Source organism: Haemorhous mexicanus, chromosome 16 (assembly GCF_027477595.1).
Source record: "Haemorhous mexicanus isolate bHaeMex1 chromosome 16, bHaeMex1.pri, whole genome shotgun sequence".
Classification (NCBI taxonomy): Eukaryota; Metazoa; Chordata; class Aves; order Passeriformes; family Fringillidae; genus Haemorhous; species Haemorhous mexicanus.
In genome coordinates, this window is record NC_082356.1 from 14896295 (window position 1) to 14910244 (window position 13950).

Genomic DNA, 13950 nt, shown 5'->3' on the forward strand with positions numbered 1-13950 from the left:
GCCCATGCCAAAGCTGGGGCAGCCACAAAGCTGTGCCCATTTCTGTTCATTGCTGCTCTGATGGGGGTGGATCTTCAGCCACTTGGAGGTTGCTGATGAATTTTGCTACTCCAGACACCTCTTCTTTCTAAATCTCTTCAGTTCAGGAATTTAGTGGGAAAAGCTCATAAACATTTGCTTGAAACACCCAAACATGAAAACCCTTTGGGAATAATTCAAGTTTTCAATTCTTCTGTGGACAATTATACAGATTTCAGAAGTGTATTCAAAGTGAATATAGTATATGGAAAAGAATGAGCAGAGAATTGTTTTGTCCTGTTAAGTTTTCTTTTCCTGTTTAGAGATTGATGTCAGCAATCCCCAGTTGATATTGATCCCCAGCACCTCCTAATGCAGTTTGAAATGATATGAAAAACAAGACCCTTCATGGCTGACAATCAATCAGACCTTGTCCCTACCCTCACCCCACTATTTCCCCCATCCAAGCCCTGGCACTCAGTACAGCTGAGGAATGGAGTCACATCCAGTGGTGTGCCGAGGGCTCAAGACTGGGGCCAGGTCAGTGAAATCTCTTTATTCCTGATCTGGACGTAGCCATTGAGGACACCCTCAGTCAGTTCCCAGGTGAGCCCAAGCTGGGTGGCAGTGTGTCTGTGCTGGAGGGCAGCAAGCTCTGCAGAGGGATCTGGACAGGCTGGAGCCATGGGCCCAGGACCATGGGATGAGGTTCACCAAGGCCAAGTGCCGGGTCCTGCCCTGGGCTCACAACCACCCCAAATCCCTGGCCGTGCCCTGCCCCTGATCCCCACAGCCTGTCCTGTTTCCTTCATCCCAGCATTGCCAGGCGCTTTCTGGGACAAAGGAGATCTTCTCTGGGGATGGAGAGAGGTGCCAGTGCCACCACTGGAGTGGGAACCACAACTCATCAGGTTTGTGTCCTTTGGCGGCCAGGAACTGGTGAGACTCAGAGGCACAGAAAGTTTCTCTTCATGGCCAACAGACCATAGTTGAACAGGACACAATTTAATAAAAATCACACTCTTCCCTGAGCTACGTGCAACGTCCCAGCATCATCTGATGAGTCCCCCATCCACAGGTGATTTCCATACTAAAATTAATTTTAGACAGAGGTGGTTCTGTGATAGATATAAACACAATTAAGTTGTTGTATCAGGGTGCTCGTCCTGGAGTGGGGGCAAAACAGCTCAAACAATTCCTGATTTGCAAAGCTGTCAGTGTTGGAGAAGGGAGGTCAGGCTGCTCTTGCTGTTGAGGAAATGCTGAAACCAGCCTGACTCATTTCATCTCCTCCTCTTCTGGCTGATCTCCCCTCTTTCCCCTTCCCCCATTGGCTTCTGTCTCCCACAAGGTCCCCCTGTGAAGAGCCTGGCTCTGTGTTCTCCATCACCTCCTGACTGGCACTGCCAGGTTGGGATGAGGAGCCCCTCAGCCTTCCCTGCTCCAGGCTGGACAAGCCCAGCTCCCTCAGCCTCTGCTCACAGCCCAAGGGCTCCAGCCCCACCTTGGAGACCCTTAGCAGACCCTGCCCCAGCTGCCAGAAATCTTTCCTGCCCTGTGGAACACAAAGCAGGCCACAGTGACCTGGATAATCCACGTCCTTGATGTCCTGGTCACACAGCCCAGCCCCTTGTCCCCATGTCAGGCTCTGGGGTGGATCCTGCGGAACATCCTTTGGTGGAGGCTGTGGCTCCAGGTGGGCTGGGGGAATCCCGGCGAACAGGGATCCCGCTGGGCATGAACAGCCTTGGACTTGTTGGGAGAAACTGTGAGGGGGAGCTGGGGAGGAGTGACCATCCAGTGACCTCACACAGCCCCTCTGTGATGTCACAGCCTGCTCTGTGAGGTCACAGCCTGCTCTGTGAGGTCATAGCCCATTCTCTAATGACACACAGCTGCTCTCTGATGTCACAGCCAACTCTGTGATGTCATAGTCATCTCTGTGATGTCAGACCTCTGCCCTGTGATGTCACAGATGTGGCCTATGATGTCATAGCTTCCCCATGACCTCACATAACCAACTCTGTGATTTCATAGTCTGCTCTGTGATGCCATACCTCTGCCCTGTGATTTCACAACAGGCTCTGTGATGTCACAGATGCAGCCTGTGATGTCATAGCTTATTGATGACCTCACATAACCCACTCTGTGATGTCACAGCCCTCTCTGTGACCTCATGTTACCAGATGATAAATTGCCTACACCAGGTGAGCTCACACCCAGAGCTTGTTCTCCAAAACCCCAGGCCTATGGAAACCACACAATGCCCATTGTGTGAGAAGGGGAACTGGAATTTCACCAGCCTCAGTGTCCTGCCAGCTCAGCCAGGCCCACTGGAACATTGGGGTCCATGAGCACCAGGGACCACCAGAGAGACCACCAGGACAGAAGAGTGCATGGGTAAAGGGGAGGGGAAATGTGTTAACGATTTTGGGGAAATGATTATCATATGTATGTTTAGTCCAGGACAATCAATGAATATGTGTGCAAAACACAGAAAAGAAACAGAAACTTTCCTGCACTCAGCATGCACGGCTTTGGGAGGAGCTGTTCCCTGTGCATCCAGCTGAATAAAGAACACTGCTTCCTAATGCTACATTGGGGTTAAGGAATTTTCTATTTTACCAAATTTTTAGTAACACTCCCACTGCCAAGGAGAGCTCTGTGTCCTGCTGTTCACAAACAGAGAAGTGCTGGTGGCAGATGTGGGGGTCAGAGGCTGCCTGGGGCACAGTCACCATGAAATAATCAAGTTTTCAATGTTCTCTAAAAGGAGGGGCAGTAACAAAGCTTCTACACTGGAATTAGGAAGGGCAGACTTTGGCCTGTTCAGGATGCAGATTTGGGGAGTACTGAATCAGGTCCTGATTTTTTTAAGGGAAACAGACCTCAAAAACCAAGGGGTCTAAGAAGGATGGATGCATTTCAAGAAAATAATCTTAAGTGGGTAGGAGCAGCCTGTCCCAGTGGGGCAAAAGATGAGCAAGTGAGGAAAATGACTGTCCTGGCTGCCCTTGGAACTTCTGTGGGAACTCGGGGGAAAAAAAGGACTGGCAACTCAGGAGGTATTTAAGGTTGATGTTAGGTGAAAGAGAAAGAAAATTAGAGAGTTGAAAGCTCAATTAGAATACAACCTGGTGGCTTCTATTATAAAAACCCAGTTTTTATTAAAAAGAATTGTAGCAAAAGGAGGGAGAAGGAGAACCTCTACTCTTTTTTGGATGAAGTGCAGAATATAGTAATTAAAGACAAAGAAAAGGCTAAGCTACTTAACACCTTGTTTGTCTCAATTTTCAATATTAGGACAGGTTGTCCTCAGGACCAGTGTTCTCCTGAGCTGGCAGATGGGCACAGGGAGCAGAACAGCCCCCTGGAATCCAGGAGGAAGCAGTTGCTGACCTGCTGAGCCACTCAGATGCTCACAGGTATATGGGATCAGGTAGGATCCATCCCAGGGGGATGAGGGAGCTGGTGGATGAGCTCCCCAAGCTGCTCTCCATCATTTACCATCAGTCCTGCCTCAGCTGGAAGGTCCCAGAGGACTGGAGGTGCCAGTGTGACCCCATCCCCAAGAAGGGCTGGGAGGAGGATCTGGGGAACTCCAGGCCTGTCAGCCTGACCTGGGTGCCCAGCAAAGTTATGGAACAGATCACCTTGAGTGCCATCACAGGGCACCCACAGGATGGCTGAGGGATCAGAGCCAGCCAGCGAGGATTTCAATGTCTGCATTGATGGACGGGATGAGGGGATTGAGTCCACCATCAGCAAAATTGCAGATGGCACCAAGCTCGGTGCAAGTGTGGGTCTCCTGGAGGGTAGGAGGGCTCTGCACACGGCCATGGACAGGCTGGATCCAGGGCCCAAATCAAACAAGGTGAGGTTTAACAAGTCCAAGTGCTGGGTCCTGAGCTGTGGCCACAAAAACCACTGCAGCACTACAGGCTGGGGACAGAGTGGCTGGAGAGCAGCCAGGCAGAAAGGGACCTGCAGGGACTGATGGACAGCAGGCTGGACATGAGCCAGCAGTGTTCCCAGGTGGTGAAGAAGCTAGTGGCTTCTGGCCTGGATTAGGAATGGTGTGGCCAGAAGGAGCAGGGCAGTGATTCTTCCCCTATGCTGGGCACTGGTTGGGCAGCACCTCGAGTGCTGTGTCCAGTTCTGAGCCCCCCAGTTTAGGAAGGACGTGGAGGGGCTGGAGTATGTTGAGAGAAGGGCAATAAGTCTAGAGAGGGGTCTGGAACACAAGTCCTGTGAGGAGTGGCTGAGGGGGCTGGGGTTGCCCATCTGGAAGAAGCAGAGGCTCAGGGGACACGAGTAGTGTCAGAGCACAGGTTGGACTTGATGATCTCCAAGGTCTTTTCCAACCTTGCTGATTCTGGGATTATCTGAAACCACCCTTGCAGCCGTTGCAGGATGAGACCTGGGCTTCCTCTTCAGAAGCTCCAGCAGCCCAGGACCCTCAACTTCTCCTCCCAGGCCCAAAGCCCATCCTGTCAGTCCTGCAGAGCCTCTGCAGCTCCTCGTCATTGCCCAGAACAGGGAGCCCCAGAGGCAGACACAGCAGCCCAGATGTGCCCTCCTGGCCTGTGGTGCCTCTGGCAAGGGAGCAGCAGGAGGCACTGCAGGAGCCTGCAGACAATTCCTGCAGCACTTGTAGGATGATCCTGCTGCCCAAGGGAAATTCCCATGGCGCCAAGTCAGGAACTGCAATGGGGAGCGGGGCCAGAGAGGAAAGGGCAAACAGGGATGGGCTGTTTGCAGGGGAGGGAACAGGGGTGGGCAAGAGAAAGAAATTTGCAGCAGGGAAGAGTGAGGAAAGCAGAGATGAAGCCAAGGAAATACTCAGGGCAGTTTGGGGGTGGCTGCCAGGCAGCCCTGGATTTGAGCAACAGCGTCTGCAGTGGGACAGGAAACTCCCAGCTGATGGGAACAAACATTCCAGCTGGCTGCAGAGGCCAGGACAAAGCTGAGTGGTTTCCCTGCCATTCCCAGCCCTTGCTGGCCCCAGGGACTGATGGCATTTGTGCTCCCTCAGGATCATGTCCCCACACAAACAGCATGGGGGTGCTCCCCCTGCTCTGTGCAATGCAAACAGGGGCTCCTGAGCCAGTGCTGCCGTGTCTGTGCCTGCAAGGATGGGGCACCTGTGTGAGCTGGGGGAGAGGCCAGGGCTGCAGAGGGGGGATGTTGTTGGCAGCTCCATGAGGACGCTCTGGGACGCTGCCCTGGGCTGTCCAGCGCACTGGGGATGGATCAGCCCCTGCTCTGCTGCTCCTTCCCATCTCCCCCAGGGCCCTTGCAGAGCACCAGCCATGCTGTTTGCCCCCAGCCTGCCCAAGGCCACCCTGGGGCTGCTCACGGGGGTTTTCTGTGCTGAGCATTGGCCTGGCCGTGTTCTTGAGAGGGCCTGGGCAAGGAGCCTGGAGCCCCCAGGGCCTGGCCTGAGGCGTCAGCGCTGCCCCAGCAGTGCCCATGGCCTGTCCCTGCTGCAGCCCCGGCACTGCCACCCCCAGGGCTGTGACCAGCCCTGAGAGCACTCTGGCCCTACAGCAACACCAGGGCCACCAGGGCAGCGGGGCAGGGCCACGGCAGCAGCACTGGCAACACCAAGTGCTGCTGCTGCTGGGCACAGCTGCTGTGCCAGCACTGATCTGCCCCCAGCTCTGCACACAGACATTGCTGCTGCAGCTCCAGAGAAGGCAACACAAGGGCATCTCTGCAGGAAACTTTGCTGGGAGATCCTTTAGTTCATTTAAAGCTATTGAGAGCACAGCCCATCATTGACATGGTCTGTGGCCACAGGGAAGGTGGAGAGAAACAAAATGACAAATGGTACAAACAATGACATTTATTTGTGGACAGTGTGCAAAAAGTAAAACAAAGAAAAAGAACTCCCCAAATTAAACCAACAAGAAGTATCAAAGATGACTTTTGTTATAAGCGATTGGTAGAAATTGGCCAGCAGATTAATGTTCATAAAACCATTCAGTCATTGCTTTCCACACTGCAGCCTTGAGCTCCTGGTTCCTCAGGCTGTAGATGAGGGGGTTCAGGACTGGAGGCACCATTGAGTACAGAACTGACAGGGCCAGATCCAGGGATGGGGAAGACATGGAGGGGGGCTTCAGGTGAGCAAACACTGCAGTGCTGAGGAACAGAGAGACCACAGCCAGGTGAGGGAGGCAGGTGGAAAAGGCTTTGTGCCAGCCCTGCTCAGAGGGGATCCTCAGCACGGCCCTGAAGATCTGCACATAGGAGAAAACAATGAACACAAAAGAACCAAATCCCAAACAGATGGAAAACGTAAGAAGCTCACGTTCCCTGAGGTAGGAATTTGAGCAGGAGAGCTTGAGGATCTGGGGAATTTCACAGAAGAACTGGCCCAGGGCATTGCCATGGCAAAGGGGCAGGGAAAATGTATTTGCTGTGTGCATGAGAGCATTGAGAAAGGCACTGGCCCAGGCAGCTGCTGCCATGTGGGCACAAGCTCTGCTGCCCAGGAGGGTCCCGTAGTGCAGGGGTTTGCAGATGGACACGTAGCGGTCGTAGCACATGACGGTCAGGAGGAAATACTCTGCTGAGATGAAGAACAAAAAGAAAAAGGCCTGAGCAGCACATCCTGTGTAGGAGATGGTCCTGGTGTCCCAGAGGGAATTGTGCATGGCTTTGGGGACAGTGGTGCAGATGGAGCCCAGGTCAGTGAGGGCCAAATTGAGAAGGAAGAAGAACATGGGCGTGTGCAGGTGGTGGCCGCAGGCTACGGCGCTGATGATGAGGCCGTTGCCCAGGAGGGCAGCCAGGGAGATGCCCAGCAAGAGGCAGAAGTGCAGGAGCTGCAGCTGCCGCGTGTCTGCCAGTGCCAGCAGGAGGAAGTGGCTGATGGAGCTGCTGTTGGACATTTCCTGGGGCTGCACTTGGGGACCTTTTAAAAAAGTAATCATGGAATATTTGGGTTTGGAGAGGACTTTAAATATCCCAGCACAGCCTGGGGGCACTTTCCCCCAACTGCCTTCCCAGGGCTCTGCTGCCTGGAGCTGTCCCTGCCAGCAGCTGCTTCCCTGTGCCCAGGGCTCGGCTCTGCCAGTGCTGCCAGAGCCCAGCCCTGAGGGCTCAGCTCTGCCCTGAAGACCCCTGCCAGCTCTGCCCATGGGTAACTCTGGCTCTACAAGCTCTGATGGTGACATCAGAGCAACCATGAGAAGGTTTGAAAAGTGACACTGATGCTGCCTCTGAGGGGCCCTGGGCTGAGTTCTGTCGCTGCTGGGTTTATTCAGATCTGAGAGAAAATTTCTTTTTTTTTCCACCTGAAATGAGAGATGAATATCTATGTGCAGCTCCCCATCCTGGCAACCCAGTCCAGGAGATTAAAAAAAAAGGATTTCCCCTTTTATGCAACCTCTGCCTTGCTATCCTCCCTGTATAATCTGCAGTTAAATATCCTGCTGGGAGCAATCCTGAAAAATGCAGCATCCTCACCACACAAGGAGAACACTTCCAAGCCTTACCATCTGTCTCTTTCCTCACAGATCTTGACCCCAGTGCTGGGAGCAGCTGCCAGGGCTGGCTGAGAGCTGTCCCTGGCAGGCTGCAGAGTCCCTGCCCCAGCACAGCGCCCTGGGCTGCAGGACCCTGCTCTGCAGGACAGCCCTGGGCACCCCTGGCTGCTCTGTACAAGAGAGAATCAGAGATGCACTCACAGAGTCTGCAGACATTGGGATGTTCCGGCTTTAGGAGATGGCTCCAGGAGCTGCAGCTGCATTGTCCTGCAGCCAGAGGTTCCTGTGCCAAGGGCTGGCAGTGATTGTGCCCCAGGCACTTCTCAGCACCTTCCCAGCCCTGACTGACTGAAGCTCTCTGTGCCTCTGTGCTGTGCCCGGGGTGGCTGCAGGCAGTTCCCCAGCCCTACTGGGCTGGGAGAAGAGCTGCTCATCAAGAGAAATGTGCTTTTGAAGCTCTTCTTGGTTACCAGGAGCTGCCTCTGTGCCAGGAGCCCAGCCCAGCTCAGCAGCACAGACACAGCACAAGGACTTTAATGACCCTCTGGGGCTTTGTGCTCAGGCCCTGAACATCAGTCCCTGAGAGGGAGCTGAAGAAACCTCTCCAGAACTCCAAGTCAGAATCCAACTCCAAAGTTTCTTGGACTTTTAATGGGTCCCACTGAGGGAACAACTGAGAAAGTGTCCCCAGGGCCCAGGCAGAGCAGAGAACTGGAGGCACTGATGACAGGTGGGGACAAAGAGAAGCCAAGTCTTGGTGCCCTGGGGCACAGCAAGGTCTGTGCCACCAAGGGCTGGGAGGAGACACCTTGTCCTGAGGCACTGGGGCCTCCTGGCACAGCCCCAGCCAGGCTGGGCACTGTCAGCCCCTTGTCCTGCCCTCAGCACCCCCCCTAGCCCACATCCCAGTGGCCTCAAGGATCTGCTGGAAGGAGTCCCTGGGGAGCCTTGCTCAGCAATGGCCCTGGGGGCTCCTGAATGCTTCCAGGGTTTTTCATAGGATTTTGGGTTTGGCTTTTGCATTGGAGTCTCTGAGAGGTGTGAGCAATCATGGCCTCCAATTATCTGCTGTAATTAGTCCCTGGAGAGGCTTTGTCAGTAACAACACTCAGTGGGGCTCATTAATGCTTCAAGGTACTTCAGTTATTTTAAGGTACTTGGTGTTTCCCTTTGGATACAGACTCTGGGAGAGGTTTGTGCAATCATGGCCCCAATTATCTGCTTTAATGAGTCCCTTGAGAGCTTTGGACTGACACTCAGTGGGACTCATTAATACTTTGAGATACTCAAAGTTTTTAAGGTACTTTGGATTTTCCTTTCCACACTGAGGTTTCTGAGAGGTTTATCTGACATCCTGGCCTCCAATTCTCTCCTTCAAGGAGTCCATGAGGAGCCTGTGTTGGGGATGGACCTCAGTGGGTCACATTAATGCCTCAAGACACTTTAGGGTTTTCTACTTTGACTCCTGGAATGGTTTGTGCAATCTCCTCTCAGGCCCTGAGGTTCCAGGGCTCAGCTCCAAATGCACCACAGGGCTCATTAGGATCAAGCAAGTCCTGACAAACCATGGATCTGCCTTGATTTCCCTCTGCTCTCATGCAGTTCATCAGAAATGTTTCTGTAGTCGTTTTGGTTCACTAATTGACAGTTTCTTGGAGAATGCAGCAATTATTGTGGTCAATTCAGTATTGGCAAATTACCAGTGCACTCACTAGAAAATACTTCTTCATTTCCTGCTGTGAGATAGGATTAGGAGAAAGGCAATGTTGGCTCAAAACTTTAAAAGACTTTAAAGAGAAGTTTGCTAATATTAACTTAAAGAAAGAGAATTAAGTATGAGAACACACCTTTCAGAACACTTCTCTGCCTACACCCTCTCCTTTCTTACTCAGAATGTAAAGAGAGAAAACCTAAAATTTTCAGTCATTTTACCACCTCTAGAATAGTCTTTCTTCAGTTCATTTGGAGAGAGGAGTCTCTCTTTCATGCTATGGAGACTTCTCTACAAGAAAACAGTTCACTTGTGGCTCTCAATTTCCACGAAGAGCAGCTGCCTGGAAAATCTGCAGTTGTTAAGTCCCTCCCATTTTTGCACAGCTTGTCCCACAGCTGTGTTTTTGGGCCATGTCAGCCTTTGGGGTATTAGTTTAAAGATGAGCTTTTTAAGAGCAAAGGTTGTCTTGATCTATTTCTGAAATCATCTTCCTCTCTGAGAACAGAGATCTTCTTCTTTCTGTAAAGGCAGAGTCTCATCACTCTTCTTTTTTTCCATGTACAAACTTCTCAGGAGATCACATCTACTTCAACACTTGCTTACTTTAGCATGGAGCTTTTTGCAGAACAAGTCATTTCCCCATACTTTTCAATGTGTTATAGGGAAAAAGAGAGTCTGATGTACCAATCACATCTTTCTCCATAGCTTTACAAGAGGATTTCAGCCCCAAGATCAAGGCATCTCCTCATCCCTCCCTTCTGGGATTCAAGTTCCCCTTCACTGACCTCAGTGTCTTCATGTTGCTTCTCTATGTGCCTGCCTGTGGCATTCATATTTTCTGAAAAAAAATCACTTTGCCCAGGATTTTTCTCCTGAGAAGCTGAGAAGCCTGAGAGAAAAAGGGAAACAAGAATTATCTGATTTACTTTTTCTGAGTTTTGCTCCTTTGGAATGTGGTTGGAGATTGATTACCAACAGGTGGTTGTTTCATTGGTTTCTGCTGTGAGTTGTTTTGACTCAATGGCCAATTGGGGCCAAGCTGTGTTGAGACTCTGGAAAGAGTCCCAAGTTTTCATTATTATCTTTTTAGCCTTCTTTCTGTATTCTTTCTGTATTCTTTAGTATAGTATAGTTTGGTATTCTTTAATATATTATAGTATCATAAAATATTAAATTAGCCTTCTGAGAACATGGAGTCAGCTTCATCATTCCTTCCTTTTTCTAGAGGGAACACAAATACAATACCTGCACTTTGTCCTTTTCTCTCACTTGAGGGAGGATGGAAGCACTGAAAGAGTTCCTATCTCACCCAGGGCCTGCAGGTTGTTCCATGACCCCGGCCAGGCTCGGTCCTTGGGCCGGAGCTGTTTTACGATGGAGGTTTCTGCAGCGGCTGCGCTGGGGCTGTGTCAGGATGGGCTGTGCTGCGGGGAGGGCCAGGTTCTCAGCAGCCAGGCCAGAACAGAGCAGCAGCATGGCCAGGGGCCAATGGCTTCTCCTCCCCCTGCCTGGGAGTTGTGGGCGAACCCCAACGGTGGCAGAACCTTGGCCGAGCCAGCCCGGCCCAGGGCTGCTCCTGGGGCCCGGCAGATCCTGGCTAAGCCCAGGCTGGCGGCGGGGCAGGGCTCAGCAGTGCCCAGATGTTGGAACTGCAGCCATGGCCCGGCCCGGCCTTGGCCCTGTGGCCTCCCCTGCCCTGCCCGGCAGCCGATGGGGCCTGGCGGGGTCCCTGGGAAGGGGCCCGGCCCCACGGCAGGAGCCGCCTGGGCTGCCCTGGCTGGGACGGGGCTGGGTCATCCTTGTTACCTCTGTGCCAGCCAGAAGGGAAAGAGACCCTCCCTGGCTTCTTCATCTTTAACATTTGTCTTCATAGAGGCGTATAGTGGTTTCCTTGGTGAGTTAAGAGATTGTCAATTCTCAAAGCTAAAAACGATTGGTTTTTTGTCAGACATGGAGGAAACTGTTGGCAGCTTCTCTTAGGACATCACTTCCATGATTCAAAAGCACCACAACAGCACAGAGCACAGAGCTCCTTTGTCCGTATGTCGTGGTCATGTGCCCACGGTCTTAAAATTCCACCTTGGGAGATCTCTGGGCCCTCTCCAAGTTGTTTTCAAATGAAAACATGCAGCTCAGAATCTAAGAAAATCACCAGAGGACGGGGCCAGCCTGACCTGTCTTTCCTGGCTACTTTTCTCTGGGAGCTATCCTTGGACATACGGAATTTGGGAAGCCAAATTCTAATTTTGGCCATGGCCCCTGGACATGAAAGCCGGTTCTTTTCCATAGGAATGAAGGAACAGAGCCCCAGTGTTTCAGGGGCAGATGAGAAGTGACCACCAGAGGCCAAAGCCAGCCAGAGCTGGCAGATTTTGTTCTGAGAGATACTCCTGCTTATAGGAAATGTTTCAGCAAGAGTACCAATTTTGGTAATGAGCATCTGAAAAGAAGGAGGGTTCTTTTCCATAGCAAGGAAAGCACAGAGCCCCAGCACTCCAGGAGCTGATGAGAGACAGCCCTTGACATCTCAACATCAGCCAGACCTGGCAGGTGGCCCCTGGGACGCCAAGCCCGCCAGACCTGTTCCATGTTCCCTCAGTTCCATGGGGCCCCACAGTGTCCCAATGGTCCCTTGCTTCCATGAGGCCCTGAGGTATCATAGTGCCCCCTTGGTGACACCAGGCCCTGAAGGGTCACACTGGTCACCATGGTTCCATGAGGCCCCACAGAGCAATGGTTTCTGGGTTCCATGAAGCCCCGCTGTGTCACCATGGCCCCTTGGTTCCATGGGCTCCAGTGGTGCCACAAGGATCCCCTTGGTTGCATGAGGTCCCCAGAGTGTCCCAGTGATCTCCATGGGAAGGAAAGAACCCAGCCCCAGTGTTGCAGGGGCAGTCACCACAGGCCAAGGCCAGCCAGACTTGACAGTGCTGGCAGATTTTGTCTGGGAGCAACCTTGGGATACAGAGAATTTTAGAGGTGGAATCCCAATTTCAGACATGGAGACCCGGAGGAGAAGGATGGTTCTTTTCCATAGGAAGGAAAGCGTGGAAGACCAGTGTTTGAGGGACAGATGAAAGGCGGCCATCAGAGGCCTAGGCCAGCCAGACACATCTGTCCTGGCAGCTTTTGTCTGAAAGCAACCCTTGGATGTAGGCCATTTGGGAGGTTGAATCCCAATTTAGGCCATTTCTTCATAGATAAGAAGGATGGCTCTTTTCCCTAGGAAGGAAAGCCCAGAGCCCCAGTGCTTCAGGGGCAGATAAGAAGCAGCCCTCGACATGCCAAGGTCAGCCAGACCTGTCAGGTGTCTCCAGGAGCCCAGCCAGACAGACCTGTGCCATGTTCCCTTGGATTTGTGGGACCCCACAGTATCACAATGGTCTCCTTGGTTCCATGAGGCCCTGGAGTGTCACAATGTTCCCCTTGCTTCTGCTGTGTCACAATGGCCCTGTGCTTCCATGCACCCTTGCAGTGTCGCGATGGCTTTGTGGTTCCACAAAGCCCTGATGTGTCACCATGGCCCCTTGGCTCCCTGTGCCCTCACTGTGTCACAATGGCTTCTCCGTGACACTCAGGGCTCCACAAGGTCACCATGGACCCTTGGTTCCTTGGGGCCCCCGAGTTTCATAATGGTCTCCCTGATTCCATGAGGCATCACGGGGTCACAATGGCCCCTTTGTCCCATGAGGTTCCGTAGTGTCACCGTGGTGTCCTTGGACCCGCATTGTCACAACTGACCCATGGCTCCATGAGGTTCCACAGTGTCACCGTGGTGTCCTTGGACCCGCATTGTCACAACTGACCCATGGCTCCATGAGGTTCCATTGTGTCACCGTGGCGTCCTTGGACCCGCATTGTCACAACTGACCCATGGCTCCATGAGGTTCCGTAGTGTCACCGTGGTTGCTATCAGAGGCTGGATGAGATCGATGTCCCGAGACACCTTGGGATGCTCGGAATGCCCGTGTGGGGCCAGGGCCAGGTCAGGCCTTGGTTTGTGGTGGGACAGAGCCCCCCCCCAGCCCTGGCCTGGCAGAGCTGTCAATCACACAGCAGGGGCAGTGTTAATCCATGTCTGACTGGCTGAGCTGTCAATCAATCACACACTAAGAACTGCTGCTACCCTGACTCTGATTGGACAAGCAACTGGCAGTCCCACCCCAGGGGCGAGCCCATGAAGGCCCAGGGGGTTAAAAGCTGGAATACGATGCCAGCCTGTGGTCAGGATCCTGTCTTCTCCTGGGGTTCCTCTGTCAGTGACACTGGAACCTGAGCAGTTGGTGCCTATGTGCTTGTCTTTGTATAGCTCTTCTGTCTTCCTGTTGTTCTCTATTTCTTCTCCTTCTAATCCTACTTAACAGGAGCATTTCTGGGTAACTTCACATCTTAAGGGTTAAAGGGTTTTAGGTTAAATAGACTAAGTTAATTAAATTAATGCTATGATAGGAGTTTTATGTTGGAGTGCATGTTGTATTGAACCCTTTACCAAAGTTCGTTGATTGTCTGTATTTTGCCCGTAAAATTTTGTGTCATTTTGACCTCTTAGCTCAGTTGGTTCGTGCGTGGTGCTGGTATCACCATGGCTGTGGGTTCAATCCCTGTGTGAGCAATTCACTTAAGAGCTGGACTTGGTGATCCTTGTGGGTTCTTTCCTACCAAGAATATTCTTTGCATCTGTCCATGTTGAGAATATCTGGTTGGTGATTCCCCTGTCCACCA

At 52.3% G+C, this 13950-nt stretch overlaps 1 protein-coding gene across 1 annotated transcript; it reads right to left on the minus strand.

The window, feature by feature from the left end:
• Positions 1–5984: 5984 nt before the first annotated feature.
• Positions 5985–6917, minus strand: LOC132335002 (olfactory receptor 14C36-like). The gene has a single exon (XM_059861124.1). The coding sequence runs from the start codon at positions 6915–6917 to the stop codon at positions 5985–5987; it is 933 nt and encodes a 310-aa protein (XP_059717107.1).
• Between the last annotated feature and the right edge of the window lie 7033 nt (positions 6918–13950).